This window comes from Scophthalmus maximus, chromosome 7, assembly GCF_022379125.1.
Source record: "Scophthalmus maximus strain ysfricsl-2021 chromosome 7, ASM2237912v1, whole genome shotgun sequence".
NCBI classification, from domain to species: domain Eukaryota; kingdom Metazoa; phylum Chordata; class Actinopteri; order Pleuronectiformes; family Scophthalmidae; genus Scophthalmus; species Scophthalmus maximus.
In genome coordinates, this window is record NC_061521.1 from 18,101,605 (window position 1) to 18,121,169 (window position 19,565).

General features: G+C 41.4%; 1 protein-coding gene across 6 annotated transcripts in view; it reads right to left on the reverse strand.

Moving 5' to 3' along the window:
- LOC118315576 overlaps positions 1-19,565 on the reverse strand; it is a 39,452-nt gene that overhangs the window by 12,254 nt on the left and 7,633 nt on the right. For 4 of the 6 annotated variants that reach the window (XR_007030988.1, XR_007030987.1, XR_004794883.1 and 1 more), the window contains exons 2-3: positions 15,945-16,008; positions 14,808-14,873 (exon numbers count right to left, since the gene is read on the reverse strand). Coding sequence is in view for 2 of the 6 variants with exons in the window: in XM_035642959.2 (XP_035498852.2) it covers positions 14,808-14,873; positions 15,352-15,418; positions 15,945-16,008 (197 nt within the window). In the remaining 4 variants the exon portion in view is untranslated. Of the gene's footprint in view, positions 1-14,807; positions 14,874-15,351; positions 15,419-15,944; positions 16,009-19,565 lie in introns of all 6 variants that reach the window. The other 2 variants (XM_035642959.2, XM_047333321.1) reach the window with 1 other exon arrangement.

Sequence of the window (19,565 nt, forward strand, 5' to 3'; positions counted from 1 at the left end):
TCTCCCTGCTAAAAGGTAATGGAATCCCCACAGCACAAAGAAATTAAATACAGACATATGGATATATGCACACACCTCTCTCTTATACTCACTCCCTCCGTTTCCTTGTCTCTTCCACACTTTTCACCCTTCATATATTTTCAGCGATAATCCATATTGTCAGCACTCTTTCCAAATTTCTGTCTTAATGTAAAACCCTGCATTCAATTGGGAGAAGGGGCAGGTTTGGAAAATAGATCTTATTTAAGTCTGCATCCATCTTTCCAGGGTAAAGAAAGGGCAAGTAAGGACGAATAGTATAGTACCCCCACCAGTGTTGGGGAGTGACCTTCATGTACTGAGACAGAGGGTGTAGCACAATGTGTTACCTATCAAAAATTACTTAAAACTAGAATGCCACTCAATGGAGTGCAAACATACGCCAAGGCGCAACAGTCCCCTTATATTCAGTCAAGCCGCACCAAATTTCCCACCCTCACATATCAGTCCCCTCACTATGCCTGATCATTTTTTTTCCATCAAGATCCATGAATTATTCAGGGGGGGAATTGGTGAAAATGTCAAAAACATGAAAAAAACATCTTGCAAAGTTAATGAAAGTAATAAAAACGTGGAGCAAACCTTTTTGTGAAGGGAACAGAAATACATAAGTGGTACCCAAAAATGGAACAGTAAACACAAATCTGGTGAATTTAAACTTTAACATCTACAAGCAGGTTTTGAATAGTGAATGCTGTAGGCACTGCAGGATGTCCTTTAGCTACTGACTGTTGGCAGGCTTCACAAGATAACCAGTATCATTATACATGTCAGTAAGGGGTCTTTGGGGGGGCAGGGCCCAGTTTGATTGAAATAGACCCCATCATAGCTAAAGCTTCCAATGATTCATAAAAATCTACCAATGCAGTGTTATGCAGTGGTTATCCTTTCCAGTTACATATTATTGTGAAGGTTAAAGCAGTCTGACTTGAGGTCCACAAACCCTGTGAAGCAGAGGAACAAGCGGAGGCCAGCTATGTCTGCCCAGTCTGCCCCTAACCTCAAACTGCTCCCAGCGTCTGGAAGCAGGCTCCCAATGGAAGGGCTTACCAAAAACAGTGTTACTCCGGAGGAAAACTAATTTACAATCCAAACCATCCAACATCTCCAAGTGTGGAGCATTGATTTTGTCTGCAAAACGGACCCACTGGGGTTCCTATTTGTTTTAATGAGAGGCTAGGCTGGATGTCAGTGTTTAGAAAGGAGGCCTATTATCATTATTACTATTGCGTATTTCCATATGTAGCTGCCCTGACCATGACCGCTTACAACTTGATTATTACAATAAATCTCTCCACATACAGGACACAGAGCAGTTAGCTTCTTTATGGGCACTTGTTCTCTCTCCAAGGTTGATCACCACACAGAACAAAAGATCAAATGTGCAGCGAGTGCAAGGTCGGGACAGTTAATCTCTCGGTTTGAAAAAGAGAGGAAAACATCTCCAGTCAATAAAATACTAAAGTAAGGAAGTGTAGAGTTCACAGAGTGGAACCATCCAGCCTTGCAGTGTGTGACAAGTCCGGGTTGAGTCAACAACAGTTAAAGTTGATGCTGGAACATGAAGTAAAGCTGGACAACGCTGGTATACGATAGCCGGAAGAAATACACCCCAGACCCCTGATCTGCTAGGAGATGGAGCAGTGAAAGAAAAGGGATGTTTTTTTTGTGATTGCAGGGCTGAAAAGAAAGAGAGGTATGATCGGAAAACGTGTAGAGACCTGCCATTGTACTTCATTCTCCTTCCACGTCCTTTTGACATACCTCACAGCTTAATGCAAGATACACAGAGATCCAGGTGGAGACGCCCAAGTCATGATTTTCCAATATTGGCAATAAAGCAACACTGATTTGCTGAGCAACAGCGGCCTCTTCAGCCACAAGTGGTCAGTTATTTTTATTAGGCTCCGAGTCCGAGCGGGAAGGAATTTTGGTCAATTGCTTGACCGTTGATCCGACTGCATCGTCCCACTCACCGAAACAGTCCTAGGACCAAACTGAGTATATTCCTCATGATCCCCACCTTCCCAAAGCGGAAGTGCTGTCGCTGTAAGAAACATGCCAAACTCCATTTGTAATTCTTGATATGTGAAAGGGTTCTCAGCTGCATTCCAGAGATGAAGAGAGAGTTTTTTACTGACTTCTATTTCTTATTATGCCAATCTATAAGTCTGCACTATTCTTGAACTTGCTGGGCCAGATTTGGGAAGCTTTAGCCGCGGACTATCATTCAGTCAATACTATCATTCAGTCAGGCACTTCTTACGGAAGATATTTTTCCGCTCACCAACATTACATATAGCAACAACAGGTGTTTGGATCAAGGAGTGGGAATATAAGAAGCACCGTTCTCAGCGTACCATCAAAATGATTAAGAAGCGTTTGTTCTGGGGTAAAATAGTTTAATTGTGTGGGGACCCGTGTTAAGAACCACCAAAGTTGTTCTTATCATCCAATTCTTTCAACTCAGTTCGCAGCCTACAAATATGACCTAATCTCATATACTTCAAGTGCAACAACACCTTTCCATCTCCCTTTGAACACCACTGTGGGTCTAATGCTCTCTCTGATGAATGTTTGAACCAAACCCTTTTTAACTTGAGGCATGGTGAGGATAAGCACCTGCTAATGTGTGGTAGGTGCAGGTTAGCAAAAGTATAGGCCAGTAAAGAAGCAAACGATATTAAAACCGTTTTAATGCTTCACAAAAGAGACAAAATGAAAACATCTGATGTGACCTTGGAGAAGATTTATAATTCCTCTGTTCTCCACAACTCTAGGACTAAACTAAAATGGCCCAAGGATGATAGCATGCACATCAACTTTTGAGCAGATTTGCATTTTTGCACACGGTTTGAGTTAATTCTTTTGTGATGGTGGGTGGGAGCCAGGGTCTGGCTCCACTGCTCCATGTAGGATCTGGCTCTATTTACCAAAACCTGATGGAGTCCAGATGGGTTTTCTATGACTCTCCTCTTCTTTACAATCTTGCAGAGTCTGGACCACTGACTCCAGCAGCCGGGCAGAGCTAGGTGGATCATCTCGGGCAAGGAAGAACACAGATGGCTCTGAATTGAGAGGCAAGAGATGGTTGACATTCCATCCTGACAAAGCTGAATATTAATTTAGTTGTGAAGTCCGGCTAGGGATGGAAAGATGAGGTGCACAAAGTGACAGGAATCACAAGGGATGGGCACCGAAACCCTGTATTAAACCAGCCCTGGGGCTAAATTATGAAAGACCATAGCACAGAAAAACTGTCATAGGTGCTGCTAACGATCGCTATTCCCAATCCTGAGGAGAGAACTGTGTGTCGGAGCCTGTCTTGTGCGGGGGGGCGGGGCGAGCTCTCACTGCCTGTCTGTCACACACGCAGCTCATACAGAAACATGCAGACCTGCTCCAAGTGGCAAAGACGGAGAGATCGAAACGGTCAAAAGTCTGGTTGTACTTCACCAAAATCGATGGAGACAATGCTCGTTGGCACAACAAATGTTTTGAAATTAAAGGCGGTAACGGCGGGGTATGTGTGTATAAAAATTTTTTTAAATCACACCTCTCAGGGGGGTGGTGTGTCTCGGGTCCTCTACGAGAGGTGTGTTATATATATATATATATATATATATATATATATATATATATATACAAACAAACACACACAGGCCCTAAAAGGCCTATAAAACCTTTACAACAGAGTCAAAGAGCTTAGGGCAATAGTCTGTCTGCATATATTGAGTTGTTACTTTTTTCCTTTGTTAGTCCCATCACTCAACATTATGTACTTTATATTAGTTATTTGTTCAAAATAGTGCTGTTCGTTGTTCAAGAATGTACTGTGTACAGTACGAGATATAAATAATTTGTCCATTCAATCCTATTCTCATTTTGTTGAACTTTTCTGCTACAACGAAAACAAGAATAGATAAGGGTACCGTTTAAGTGTCGGATCTATAAGCAGTATCGATACCCATCCCTAGGAAGCACTGGACTTCATTCTGCTGAGGGGTGAAGTCATCTTGGTGGAGGAATGGCAAAGGACAGAGTTTGAATAATAAATGCATTAAATAACCCTATACACAACATTAAAGTGGCATTTTCTTTTAAGACTATGCATACTATAACTACTGCTTAGTCAGGTTTCAAACTCTTTATGGTTAGCCTCAAAATAAAACCAGGCCCTCCTCAACACCACAGAGAGGGGGCTTCAGGGAAAAACAAGCTCCTGGGTTTAATGCATAGATGGTCTCCAGCCCCTTACTCTCTCTATGGAAAAGCACTCCTAAGCCCTCAGGCTAATAGTTTCCATGTGCAGAGCCCCAATACATTGAGAGAAAAAAACAGTAATAACAACATGAAAAAAGATCTGTGTTATTGCGTTGCATGTCATAATCTTCAAAGGCTGACACTTCAGCGTGTCTGAGAGATGCACCTCTGATGACTGCTGGGGCCCTAATGTCAAGTCTGTTTACATATGTCACCGAAAGCCTTATCATCACTCTATCTCGCTCTTTCTCTCTGTCACACACACACACACACACACACACACACACACACACACACACACACACGCACGCACGCACGCACACGCACGCACACGCACGCACACGCACGCACACACGCACGCATTCCAAACAAAGCCATATTCACATAACCTTTTAAATACATCTATAATACCAAAAACATCCACCTCATTTGTAGAGCTGCCTTCGCCAGTTTAAATTAAGTACCATTGTCAGCAAACAAGTAATTCACTTTTCATGAAACTTAATCCAAATTAATACTGACACAGGTTTGCTTTGACCAGACAAAGTTATTGTCTTTTCAAAAAAACAGTCAGTACACAAAACCTGTTTTTAAGCTGAAATGAATAGAGCAGTTCTGTGCAACACACATACATAAATATTTTTTAATTTCTGTGCCAAACACAAAATAGAACACTTTCATGAATATGTGCTTCCGTCACTTGAACATACACAGAGTTAACCAAGGATAAACATCATATTGAAAATCAAACCATCTCATTCTTGAAACCTGAGATCACGCTCCACACATTGTTAATTGGGAGACACAGACGAGGTAAACACCTAGAAATAAGGTCATGTAAGTGTGCACTATTAAATATCACTGATTGCGCTGCACTGCTTCCTCAATGAATGGGCCCTAGAGACCCCTCTCTGCTCAGTGGGATTTAATCACACTAGCTGGCTATGCAGCCTGATTTTCACCAACCACAACAATAAAGAACACGCTGCTAGTAATCCAGATTACACTAGTTTGACCTCTGTCAGTGCACAAAGCTGCCTCTTAACATGTGCTGTGGCTTGTCACCAGGGTCCTCCGCTGCTGCGCAGTTTGGTTCCGGACTCCATTTTTGCTTATAGTATAACTTCTTTTATTTTGTTTCTGAGAGCAAAATTTATGTTCAGCACATTTCAATCATAGGAATCTCAATGCACTTTTTCGCAAGCATGTGTCAAATCAAATCACATAAAAGTGAAACTTCTGGGCTTAACTTGGGCATGTGAACAATTCCAGCAAAGAGATGTTAATGAATGGAGCATCAGTTTGGATCTGATTCATACAAAAGCGGCAAAGGCAGACATATAGTGTTTATTGAATTCATGAGGTGGCACATTGGCTTTACGTCTGCTGACTATGTATATGTGTATAGTATATACATGTGCCACACTGTTCTGACTAAGTATTTAATGAGTATGTTAGCAATTTGTGACAAGATGGGGCTCACAAAAAAACAAATATTAAATCATATTCCTGATGGCAGCCATGACTTTGTTTGACCTTTTTTTTTACCTCAACGAGTCCTTGCATGTAGCAGCACTGTCTGCACATACATGTCAAAGGAGAACTATTAAAGGGCTTTCACTGTTTTAAGACCAACCAAGAGTAAGAACTGGCACGAGTTGATAAATTGTGGGTTTGATGGGGGAAACATTACATATGGTTTTTAAATCTGTACGGCCCCATCATAACAAAAGACACTTTGTTGTTGTCATAATTTTCCTAAACAGATGATGTCAGAATGTCAGACTGCAGTCTGGTGTCCAGCCAAACCCAAATCTGTGACAGAACAAGGCAGTGGAGCTGGTCTCCCTCATTAACCCTCTACTGTCCTCACAAGTCATGATGTCAAAGTAACAGACAGTCCTACCTCGAGTCATGCCCGAAACTGTAGCATCGAACAAAAATAGTAACTGAAATTGATACAGCATTTTACAATTTAATTGCAAACATTGATATTTAAGTGCATGACGATTTATGCCAGCTGGAAAAGGGAGGATGGCAGCGCTTAAATGAAAGCTAAATGACATTTTCCATAAGTCCCCATTACTTTACACCCACCGGACTGCACAGGTCTTTATATGACTGACAGGTAAATGGATACCCACTCTTAACACTTAGTTACATGAGCGAACACAGTTCCACAGTAGTCCCTCTCATATTAACGTCGCTGTTTGGTCATCTGTATTCCTCTTTTTCTCTATTCTTTCCATTTCCCATGCTATTCATGGATTAAAAAAATCTGGCATTAGTCTGATCCAAGTCTTTACTTCAGCGATCATCATGCCAATGTTTGACAGATGACAAAAATACTTCACCTTCTCTCCCACCGAGCCTCAGCATTATGGCATGCATTCAGTATTTTTGCATTAGCACATACACACCCCTTGAGGCGATTTCCACCTCCACCTCTTACATAACCCTCTGTAATATTGCTCCAGGAATATTTCACTGTAGTCAATAGTCACTAGACCACTGTAGCTGCGGACCCTTGTCCAGGTGCACTCAGTCTCTCATCTGTCTTCGAAGGACAACAACGCGACCATAATTCGTCCAGATAACAATGGAATGATTGGATCTTCCTGAGCCACAGACCTCACTCCAAATTCCATCTGAGGGAGAATAGAGAACGTATTGTTCCTTTAACACTCCAAAACAAACACAGTAGGTGATCTCACTCACTGCAAGTCCACTCTCAAATAATATTTACGACCATTTATCACAGAAGGTCATTCTAAAATTTGACCTCAACCAGCAGGTCACTCTTCCATACTTGATTTATCTTCCCTTCTCTTTTGGTTTAACCCAACCTAGTCGAGGTCCAGCAACACCCAGTGTCTACTGGTGAACTTCACATTATCTGCAAATGTGAGCGCTTTGACCAACACAATCGGGGTCAGAGATGTGCAGACTGTCCAACCCCAGCGATCAGTGAAGAGGAGAATATGTATGAATGCTCATGTATTCTAATATACTGTACACTCCAAGTCAAGTTTTGCTCCAGGACTGACAGGCGAACAATAGCTAGTGACGGACGGATGAGTGCCTCGCACTCGACTATCTCTGAAAATATACACTCTATACTGCTCCGCATATCTGACAAGTATTGAGCAGCCCATCACAGCGGATATACTCATGTGAAAAAAGGATTGTTTTTTACCTAACTGAGATCATGATTCAAGAGCAGCTTTAAACGGGGACCATGAATGGAAAAGCTGAGTGAATTAGAGATGGCACTTTTCCAGCCTTTCTGATGTGTGAGCAGAGCTTGAATCTGAAAAGTTCAGCAAGTTCAAACACAAATGAAGATGGATTAGGCTTATTACAAACATACCAGTGTCTTTACGGTGAAAATCCAATCGCAAACAAGTATGATATACTGCTACAGCACGTACCTTTCGTCAACTGTAATGGCATTTGCTTCATGGGTATGAAATCAGAAAATTTAGTGGACTGGTAGCAGAAATTCCACAGTGTGTTTTCAAAGTGAGTTCATGCCTCGAGCGATAATTTGAAACTTGATGAAAGGATGTCATACGAGAAAGGTCAAAGTAGGTCACATTAAAAACAATATGCCCCTTTTAAGAATGACATTCAATGATAGATATATGGGGCAATAAATACATTTAACTGTATTGGTTCAAGACCTTTTTAGAGAACAAAGGATTTTTTTTAATTTTTCAACAGAGAGCAGCTAAATCCAGGCTTTGTCTGTCCATCTCCTCAGCCACTGGTTCTAAGGGATTAAAAAGGCCACCTTCACGTACTGCAGGAGACGCCCCTGGTTTGAACCCATAGTCCAGTATACTGCCAGTATGATCCAGCCAACACATGCTTGAATCTTGTCAATACAATCCAACAAATTTCTCTTGAGAGTCTAAGTTGGAAGGTGTGACAATGGACCGAGAGTGAAGGGACAATAGGAAAATTGTGGTTCCAGAAACAATAGGACAAAAATGTTTAGGGCTTATACACGAGGCAGAAATATGATTGCAGGGGCGTGGTGGGATCCTGGTGGAGGAATGAGCATCTGACGAAACGGAGAAAACAGAGCGGCTGAATATTATGAGTGAATAATATAAGTGCAGGGCCTCATATATCTGCAGACACGTCCATAAATCAGTTATCTCATGCACCCACACGACATGCACACTCAAAATATTTCAAAACATTCACTTGACCTACAAGCAGATCACATGACATGAACTCAAACAGACGGCTGACAAATTAAAGGAAAACCTGCAATAAATTAGTTGAGATACATGTGTGTGTGAATGGGAATGCCTTCACACAGAGCTCAAGGTGTCACTGAAAGTATGAAAAATCTTATTCTGTGGACCAGATCTCAACCCAGCTGAACACCTGTGGGTAGGTTTGGACAGAAATGTTCGACAGCGGTCTCAAACACTATCATCAAAACACCAAATGAGGTCTCACATTTTGCAAGAATGGTGTCCCATCTCTCCTGTAGAGATCCGGAGGCTTGTCAAGTCAATGCCAAGGCACAATGAAGCTGTTGTGGCAGCTCGTGGTGCCCCGACACTTTATTAGCACACTTGGTAAGGTTGCGTTTTCCTTTAATATGTCACTTGTCTGTATATGTCATATCATGGTATCTGAACTATGTAAAGCAAAACAAAAACACAACTAACATTATACTAAAGTGCAAACAGTGAGACAATGGGGGTTTTAACATCTATTGTGTAGCCTTGAACCAGTGTCAATGTAGCGTCCATTAAATCCTTTTTGTGCTTGCATGTGTGTGCCATCATGGCAAGAACGACATTTAACAAAAAACTGATTAGAAGCCTCATGATGCTGGAAACAAAGCCAGCTATGATTATTATTGCAAAAATCACACCAAACATCCCCGGCTGTGAAGACTCATTTGTCTACAATAAACAACATTCATGTACTTCAAATTGTTTATCAATTTTCTCCCCGATTGCGGTTCAGCTTGTGTACGTGTATTGGCAGAACCAACATAAGATGAACACTATACTCGATTGTCGGAGAAACACAAATGTGGAAATTTCCCCCTCCCATTCAAAGTTGATGAGGGTCATGATAACTGATGAGGACATTATGTTTGCATGAAAGAAAAAAAGTTGTTAAGTAATGAATGAAAAGAGGATTTGAGAGTCACAAACGCTGATCTTCTCAAGATGTGTAACAATTTGAAATTCCAGCTTAATCCCAATTTCCCTTCATGCTGCCATGCAGCATGTGCAAATGGTCACTAAATAATCTCCCACTCTGACATTCACTTTCAAATATATTCTAAAGGACATTTGTCACTCGTAGCATTGTAAAATATAATAATCAGAAGCATCCTTTGTCTGCTACTTAAGGGGTTAAAGGTGGAACTATTGAGGAAATGACAAAGATAACTAGAGGCTGATTGGGTAATAACCAGGTCCTTACAGGTAATGACTGGGTCCTCTTGAATGTCAAGTCCTTTCTGTCACGCTATGTTGCGCTGAAGTGCAGTTTAGGCTATTGGGGGGTATAATTGCATGCACCGTGTGCATTTAAAGGACTTTCAACACAACTCAGTGCTCAAAGTAAAAACCAAAACACAGCAGGAAGACACATTGAGATGAAACAAAGTCAGATAGGATTCATTGTGTCCCCATCACTTCCTGAAACTGATCCAAGGCTTTGACAGTGGGAAAGAGCATTAGAAGTGCGCTGAATGTCTACCCCCTTGTGGACAAAAGACATATTGCTCCGTCTTGTGCAGTACACATGAATGGAAGGAATTTTCAATTTCTGCAGGACTGTCTAAAAAAAGCATTAGAAAAAAAGGGTTCAAAACTAAACCCCGTTTATATTAAATCATATCAACTGGTTAGGTTGCAGAGGTTCAATTGGTTTAGCATACGCAAATGTGTAGGCATGTGTGAATCGTTCAATCCCTAATTCTGCCCTCACGTTTTTTGTGAGTACAACTGTCAAGGTGATCTCTATTGACCTGGGACAAACCTGTGTCTTGACGGTTTGTGCCAAGTGTCATTAAGAAGCTGTAAAGGCTGCCAACACCAAGCCCCACAGGCCCCACAGTAGACAGAGCTGCAATGTGCAATGAACCTGCTAACCCTCAGCCGAAGGAAAATCACACTAATATCTCAGTGTCACTTCAATGTGCTAACTTAAGACTGCTTTTCAAAGTATAGCAGAAATGCCCCGACTCTCTCCTTCACACACACACTGTTTTCCTCATTCACCTCCACTTCCTCTTCCCATCAGTCTAACGGAGACTGAGGCTGGCACACAAAGCTCCGCAAGGGAAAAGGAGACAGGAAAGGAGATTTCAGTGGATCTGATCTTTGACTCTCATAGATCTTCCCACGCACACTGGGAAAGATTTATTTTCTTGAAAAGCACAACTATAGAGAGACATAGAATACATCCTAAAGTTGTATGTGCAAAAAGGATTTTCGATGCCTTTGGCATTGTGGTTAAACTGATAACTCAGAGCTCAGAGCTTTTGCTTACTCAGTGACTCACTATGTTAAAGTCTTGGCCATTAACCAAAACATTTTCCTGGCACGCTATCCCACTGCCAGAATGTGTTTTTGTGTTTGTTTTGCTTATCCATTCTTTAAAAACAGATGCCTTTTTTGTCGCCCCGTCAAGGAACAATTGTAGGAGTGGTGCATACAAAAAGATGTGTTTCAGCATCTTGCTTCAATCAGCAGAAAATTTCATTCCTTGCCCATTAAAGCGCTCACTCTCAAGGCAGATATGTGCATGGTAACATTCATCACGCAGACAGTGCAACTAATACTTTAGTTCTTCGAAAGCTGATGTATATATGTAATATCAGTCTGTGACTCAAATAAATTTCTAATTTCACTGCATGCAATAATATAAAGAAAGGCATACATTTGTTGGGAGAAACTACACAACAAAACAACATTTGTGTGTATTTAAATGTATGAGGGTGTCTAGACATCTGTATCTCTGTACTACTCTCAGTATGAATACCAGTTATCCAGTGCAATTGCTGTGAAGGAGATTCCATGGCGCCCCGGGGGATACAGCCCCCGCCAAAGTTCACAGCAACTCCAAGAGCACAACACATAAATAACAACAAAAGTAATTACCATAACAATCCCCAGTCTTCAGCAAATTTGTACAGCAGCGAGCATTAGCAAGGGAAACATGGGATCATAGCATCTTGGAGCAAATCAAAACCAAGACTCTTCCCTGGGAAGGTCCTTTGTTATCTGCCTTCAAAGTCTGATTCATGAGCTGCATTATTGGCATTATTGTTGGCTGTGGGAAATGGTCCTCATGACCCACAACAGCAAGACATAAATGCCTTTAATGTCACTTTATTCCCATCCACATGACATTCCTGAGCAATTTTTGCATCGATCATTTTTTACCAGTGTGTGCAGGTGGAGCCCTCTCATTCTCCTCACTGAAGGTGTTTTACACCAGCAATAAAGAGATGAAGCCATTGCTCCACATTGAACACTACAGCCCCCCACCAAACACAGACAAAGAGCACAACTGGCTGTCAGTCATTTTAACTGACCCGGCCTCTCATACCCCACAAACCCAATCATCAGTGATTGTCAGTCGGCAGGTCTACAAAGCCTGGTGTTTACCCTGTCTAGACAGACTGGGTGACTGGCAGCCATGGGCATCTGGGTAGTATACTGCACAGTTTTACCACAAATGAATGCTCCACTGCCATTTAACATCATAAATCAGATCCTCGCACATAAACAGCCTATATAAGAGTCTGGGTGCTAAGAAAGCAATTTGAAGAGTAATTTGAAAAACAGTGTTTCAGGAATTTCCTTTTGATCAAACACATTAGTGCACTTGATTCCTGAGGCTAAACTGTGCGGTTAAATGAATCAACGGGCGAATCTACACAACAGTTTCTATGGTTCCCATACAATGTGTGTTACCATGCTGGGTTGTCTATCCAGCTTCATCAGTAAAACATAGTTGTAGTGGAGCTGATGGTGGTCCCAAACTGTTTTAAACATAGGCTGGTCAACACAGAGTAAACACTACACTGAGGTGAAAACAGCATTCTCTCTCAGTTATCTGGGCAAATAATAATAGTTCTCGCTGTGGGCAAAGTGCTCTTTTCTCCAAAAAACAAATATTATTTCCACTCTTTAACTGGCCAAGCACCGACAGAGACACACTGTACGAGGCCTGTCTTCAGTATTTCCAGCTGAAACCTCACTCGGACCTCAATTCAACATTGCTCGCAGCAATGCCTGGAAAAAATTATGCCACCACATATATTATCATATTAATTACCACAGTGTATTTTTGCTCACCGGGAAGAGGAAGAATCACAAAATAATCACAAAAACGAAAATGTCGTCTAACCAGAGGAATTTGTTTACACAGAAGAAGCAAAAAAAAGAAGCAACCATACACAGTAAGAAGATTTTTTAGCAGACCACATTTTGCAATAGACGATTTAGACAAAAAATGATTAATTGCAACATCCAACTTGCACATATTTTGTAAGACGGATTAACACTCTGAGCTATGCAGGTGCTTTTGAAGAACATCAACCCTCTCAATCTAAATATGGGGCTGTGACAGTTTATTTGGGATTCTGCAAATATAGATAATGGCACTGGGGGGGGGAATAAACTGCTGCACAGCTGCGACTAGTCCACTAAACAGAAAGGCTGCTGTTGCTGTGATATGGACTGATAGCTTCTATCCCATCTGCTGCCCCTCAACTGGAACCTCTGCCATAATCGCAGAAAGGAAGTGGACCTGTTATTATTATGACCTCAAAGGCTTTGGGTGGTCCACATACACATACACACACACGCACGAAGAGAGAGAGCCAAGAGACAGCAGGCAAACACAAACATAACTATACCACAATACTTTGATAAAAGTTCTCCAAACACCTGCCATTTCCTTATGAGAGCAGATATTGCTGCATGCAGTGTATTCGCCCAAACCTTTGAATACAAAATGAATCTCAGGAATGCATTTCTATATGCAACCTTTGCAAACAGTTTACAGTAAAAACAGATAAACGGGCAAACCTATACAGTGATGACTCATGTTGCTAAAAAAGCTATTTACACGTACATACCAGCATGTCTATAAACACATGCAAACACATGCACATGGAGAGAGGCATGCAGGCTCATATACTTTCCAGATAGTAGTCTGTCAGTGGATGAGGTGAGCTGATACTAGCAGAGATTAATCGTGGCTCGAGTACAACACCGACCTGTCCAAACAGCATGTTCAACCTTGCAAAGATAAGACGGGACAGAGATAATCTCCACAATAAAGAAACAAAAGCAGCACATGAGAACGACAAATCTCTGAAAAAACACGAAGGTGCTGCTTTAAGAAGGTCTTTGTTGCCTTTGGATATTTTTCTCTGTATCACTATAGATCAGGTCCAAAATCTAATTGCATTGATGCACTCAATGCCTTGTGGTTCACACTGGTCCATTTAAGAGACAATCCATTCTAACCAGAGGTAGAACAAGTCATAAAATATGCAGATGACTTACTTTTTTATGTATATAGTATATATTTGACCAAGCACAGCGTTTACTGCACTTCCTGGATCTACTGCAGAGATTTGGGAAGATCTCGGGATATAAAATCAAATGTACCCAAAACTAGGGATCGACCGATCCCAATTTTTTACGGCCGATCCCGATACCGATTTTTTTTTCATCAGCCTTAGCCGATGACCGATACGGACTGCCGATTTTCTTGAGCCGATATTTAGAGCCGATACTACTTTTGCTCCCTCAATTTAATAGTTAAATAGAATTAAATTCAACGGGCTGTCTCGTCTGATCTGAGGTCTTAGTCAAAGTGGGGTTATGTCCAAGGCCGTGGCTCGCCTCCCTGGGTCGAGAGAGACAAGGCTCACGTCGCTCTGGAGCATCTCGGGAGTTCCCACCGCACCGGGACTCTTCCGCCCGCGAACGGGATCCCCTGCGCAAAGCATGCGGCGCGGTCAGCGCGGAGACTAAAAAAGGTTCCACCGGCAGCCGCGCCCGACCCTGTGCGGGGCCCGACGGGGGGCAGAGAGGGGAAAGGCGGGGAAGAGAAGGACATTACGGGGGGAGGAGAGCCAGCCGACGAGCAGAGAGAGCGCGAGGACGTGGAGGATGCGTAAAACAGCAACCACGAGCCTCGCGCCCGTCCGTCGGCGGGCATTAATTTAATAGAACTTAATTTATTGCCAATATCCCTATATCAGTTTCAAATGTTATCCTTTGCTCAAACAAAACATCATCTAGATCGTTACAATTGTACGATCCTACAATATTTATTCAAAACATTTTGTCTGTGACTACCGACAGTTTTCACTTGTATTGAGAATTCTTCTCTGTATATGTGCAGCATTACTGTACATACGGTACATTTAGAACCCAAAATACTTCATATGGATTCAATTCAAGTGCAATGACTTGCTCAAATATTTCTGCACTTACTGTTTGAGTTTCTGTATGAGTTGTACATTGTTCAGCAGCTGATCTCTGCTGCTTGGTCACACCCTCCTATCAGGAACAAGGGAAGACAAAACAATGTTTTTCAAGACATTCATTTGTTACACACTCGGATACATCAATGAAAGATAGTTTAAAGACAGTTTAAAAAGCTTAAAGTTTTATGTGTGCTAGAAGCACAGCAACAGCCAATTAAATAAATATGATTTATGTGATTTCCATGTTCACCAGAAATATAAAAAGAAAAAGATAGAAATGTTTTGGAATGGTGCAAAAAAAAAAGGCAATTGGCAACCGTGTCAATACAATACAAGAGCTCCTCAAAGTGTGAGGGAGCCAATGAAAACAAAGAGGCTTGAAGTGATGCCTTTCACTGTTTGCTCTGAATCTCCTGGCCCATGTTATCAACCGGGCAGGGACATTTTCTTAAAAATATTCACGGATTTACTTTCAGACAATAACATTCCCAGTAAACCATCCAAATGGTGCCACGTTTAAGAAAGTGAGCAAGAAAATGATAGACAGTTACTTGTGAGAGCATGCGAGGTCCTTTGATTAGTGTAGAGAAAGTATCAAAAGTACACTCTCTTCCCCGCCTGCAGCATAGAGTGATATATTAGTGGAAATGCTGACAATGACTCATATTACAGAACAGCTAGGCACCCCATTTTAATTCCAACTGAACTCGGTCCAGCTGGAGAGTGACAATCTGATATATTTCTGACAAAAGGGTCATAACCAGAGGACAATGAAATCAAAACATAAAAACATTGACTTTTAATGGTGAATCTCAATCGCCTGACACAGCAATGTGGCTTGTGGAAATGTAATTAGTGCACTCCTTTTCTGAGAGTATTCATTAAACTGGATTCAACACTGGAAGCTTAACATGCACCATGATCATGAATGGATTTTGTTTAAGTCAATAAACTACAATGTTTAAGTGTTGAGAAGACATGGACAGCTGATGGTAAGTCAATACATCACAGACCATCAAGTGAAAACTGCAAACATAGAATTTCTTCCTTATGTTAATCGTCTGCTTGCACTGTGTGTTGATTTGTCTTTCATGGACCAACCATTTTAGAAATATTTTTCTGCAAAAAGAAACAAGGACACTACCGAGTCAAGGTGATGCTCATTGGCCATCTCAGGGTCTCCATCTCTGATAATCCTGGGGAGGAACCTACGGACAACCACATATGGAAGGCATTGGGTTCAATTACAGAACAGTAGTGGAGACACTTACACAAGCTATGCAATATGTTTGCAAGAAGAGCCACAGCATACATCTGTGTCTAAAAGAGGACAGGGGGATGGGGGAAAATGGTGGCAAACAAGGGTTAGGGAAAAACATGCTCCTCTCTGCCAATAGCCATGAACTCATTAGCTGGAGAAACACGTGAGACACTTAAAACTGATCACTAACAGGTGGAAAGGAAATGGCAAAAATAAAAAAGGTGGCTTTTGGCAGGTTTTTAGCTGTTTACTAGTCTTAAAAATCTGTTATCATGGACCATGAAGATGATGATGAGTTTCGCGGATAAAAGAATGTATGTGGGGGATGGAGTGTCACAGGTGGATGGTTAACTGCTTCTAAAGTCATGTATAATCTTTATCTGATTGTCAACACTGTGTTTGTGCATTGAAACAAACAGGCACTGTTTGTTTAAAACCACTTTGGTTTCGCCATCTAAATATTCATAGAAGCAAATGGGTCCCCTTCCACAAAATGAGCTTTTCAGTCAGACCCTCGGGTCTCACCGACAGAATGCAACAGTACAAACACTGTTCTTCACAGACGATTTTGAAAACGTATTATCTTGTTTCATGTGCATGGTTTGAATCAAGGGGAATTGGCTGCACTCAGTGTGCAATATCACAAAGTTGTTATTTTCAAAGGCCCACAGGCCTCTTTTTTTTCAGGGTCCACACAATTGTAACTTTCCCTCACCAGACACAGGGATGCAACTCTGGAACTGACAGAGGAGACTGGGTTCAGCAGCAACACTGGCTGCACATGAGGATGCTCTGCGGTTCTCGAGCAACGTGCCAGTGCAAATTAGTGACACCCGAGCAGAAGAGCCACTGCCAAAAGCCTGTGTAACACTTGGTTCTTATCAAATCATTGTGAACATCTTTCTCGGTTTACCATGAACAGTGGAAGCCGAAAGGCGGATCACAAAAGGTATGTTTTGGGGTTTTTTGCGCCCAAGAAACCAAATATCTTTAGTCTCTTTCTGTCAGATTGGATGACGAAGTTCACTTGCTAGTCTCAGCTGGTTTGTTAATTGCTGAGCATCGTTATCTGAGAATGGAGCCATTCATGGAGAGTTGAGCATTTCTTCAGGATTGTAATCATAAAATATGTGATAATCAACGGATTATCTATGTAACCTAACAAAATAGTAAGAGGGTAAACAAAAAAAAGGTGTGGCAACAAATGTTCTGCATCATGAAAGATAGAAATTATGATTACAACAAAGAAAGGCATTGATTGTGGATCATGGATTGGGTATGCAACACAGCCAGGTCAGAGAGATGCAACTCACTGTCATTTACAAATGATTATACATACACGTTGAGAAGTGTCAAACAAAAACAAAAGGTCCTATTGGCTCAGGGACCTTACTCAAATCAGTCAGCAATATAGTTGGAAAAAACAATAGTCCCTCTGTCCAAAAAGATTCCACAAATTAAATACGGTTATTTAAATGTATCCCCCTCGTCGGCCTCTTCCTCTCCTTCTCCTCTTGTTTGGGGTATCCTTCACCACTGATGCCTTTGGCTTCCTACCACCACCAGGAGAGCGAGCCAGAAAGATGAGCTGAAGAAATTGCCAAACTGTTTGTCATTTGATCATTCTGCAGGCCGTTTTGCTATGGAAAATCGTGGTGTGACTGTTTCTGTGTGTTCACAAAACCCACAGCTGTTTTCCCCATTTCTCCTGTGCTTTTCCCCGACACAGATCATTTGGGCAGATGTACACTCCACCTGGGGTAGAACTGACAGCCAGAGCTCCTCTGTGCTTATTATGAATGTATGAAACATATCCTGTCTCTAAGAACCATCATGTGAAGGGCTTTGCTGAATTCTCTCAAATAACATCAAGCCAAACACGCACACTAAACGCTGGTAATCCACCTTTACCACACGCAAAACACAAATATATGTGCAGTTAAATGGAAACACATACCTACACTACCTTTAGTGAGTATGTAGTAGATGTTTACATATACATGTGGCGTCCCCATGACCTAAATTTCTTTCATCAGCATCAGACAGTGTGTCTGCCCAAATCCCCTTCTTTCCTCAATTTAACCTCCATGCCCCTCTCCCACTGCTCCCCCAACAGTTCTCACATTATCCCACCACCCACCCAGCAGCCAACCTCTTCATCAGCAGGCTTCCACGTACCCTCTACTGATGCATCCAGGAGGACTCTATGATTGTCTAAGCCCATTACAGGGGCTCCTGAACCCCACAGAAACTCAGATACTACAGACCTGTGTGGGCCTGTGAGGCCGGGGGCCTGACATGTGGAAGCAATCACAGCAGAGAGAGATGAAATAGTATATAGAACTAACACAGAGCTGGATCAGTAATGACCGAGATCTAATGTCTAATCAAAATACATTCACTCAACACATGCAGTGACTTCATAGGTCTGGGTGTAGGTCTCAAAATGAAGGCCCTGGTCAGTAATGACCTGGATCACATACTGTAGCTTGTCATAATACATCGATGTGAGTGCTTCCATTATACATTTTGGCCAAACCTAGTCTAGTCAAGTCAGTTTAATTCATATAGCCGCATATCATAACTGAAGTTATCTCGGGGCACTTTTCATAGAGTGCAGGTCTAGACTGTACTCTTTATTTACACTGACAACAATTCCCACCATGAGCAACCACTTGGTGAATATTTTGAGGAACAACTTCCATTTTAGAGGCAAAAAACTTAGAGAGGAGAGCACTGCACTGAAAATTTATACAATTTAATAATACAAATGAATAACATATAATCTATATGGCTCTATTTTCAGAGCTCCAAGTTATACATATATTTTGTTTTATGTTTTTATTGTTCAGGGTTTAAGAAGAAATAGTTGAACTGAACTGTATATTAGCATTAACCTTACTCTGGAACAATACACAATTTGGTAACAACGAACAGTTGACCCTGCTACAGTATGACCAATTTGAAAACCAACTTTTGTGTTCACTGCCAAGAAATAAATAATGAAATGGCTGTGTTTTGCATTTACTTCCAAACCATGTCTTAAAATAATAGACCATGAAATCAAAATGAAAATCGAGAAACCATATCCTCACAATGTAAAAAAACATATGACTGTGCATCACTCAAACTTTGGTCATACTTCTGATTATCCAATTCGATTAGTATGAAAAATCACTCAATAAACACATTTTAAAGCAATTTTCATCCAAGATACTTTACCAGTGATATACTATAATCGATGTGCATTCGAAAAATCACTCGGTAATGATATGTTTGATATCGACTTCTTTAAGTTGGGGATTTTCTACTTTTGAGAGGGTGTGAACTTGTTAACTTCATGAGCAGCTGAAGAGTAACAACATTTGGGGACAGTAACAGCGCGAGTCATTCCCCACTTCAACAATAGTCTGTTGCTGTCTATTGCCACAACTTTGTTTTGTTGCCTGAAGAAACATCAAGAGGTCAAAAGTTGTTTTCAGCACGTTTTGGATATTCCATCAT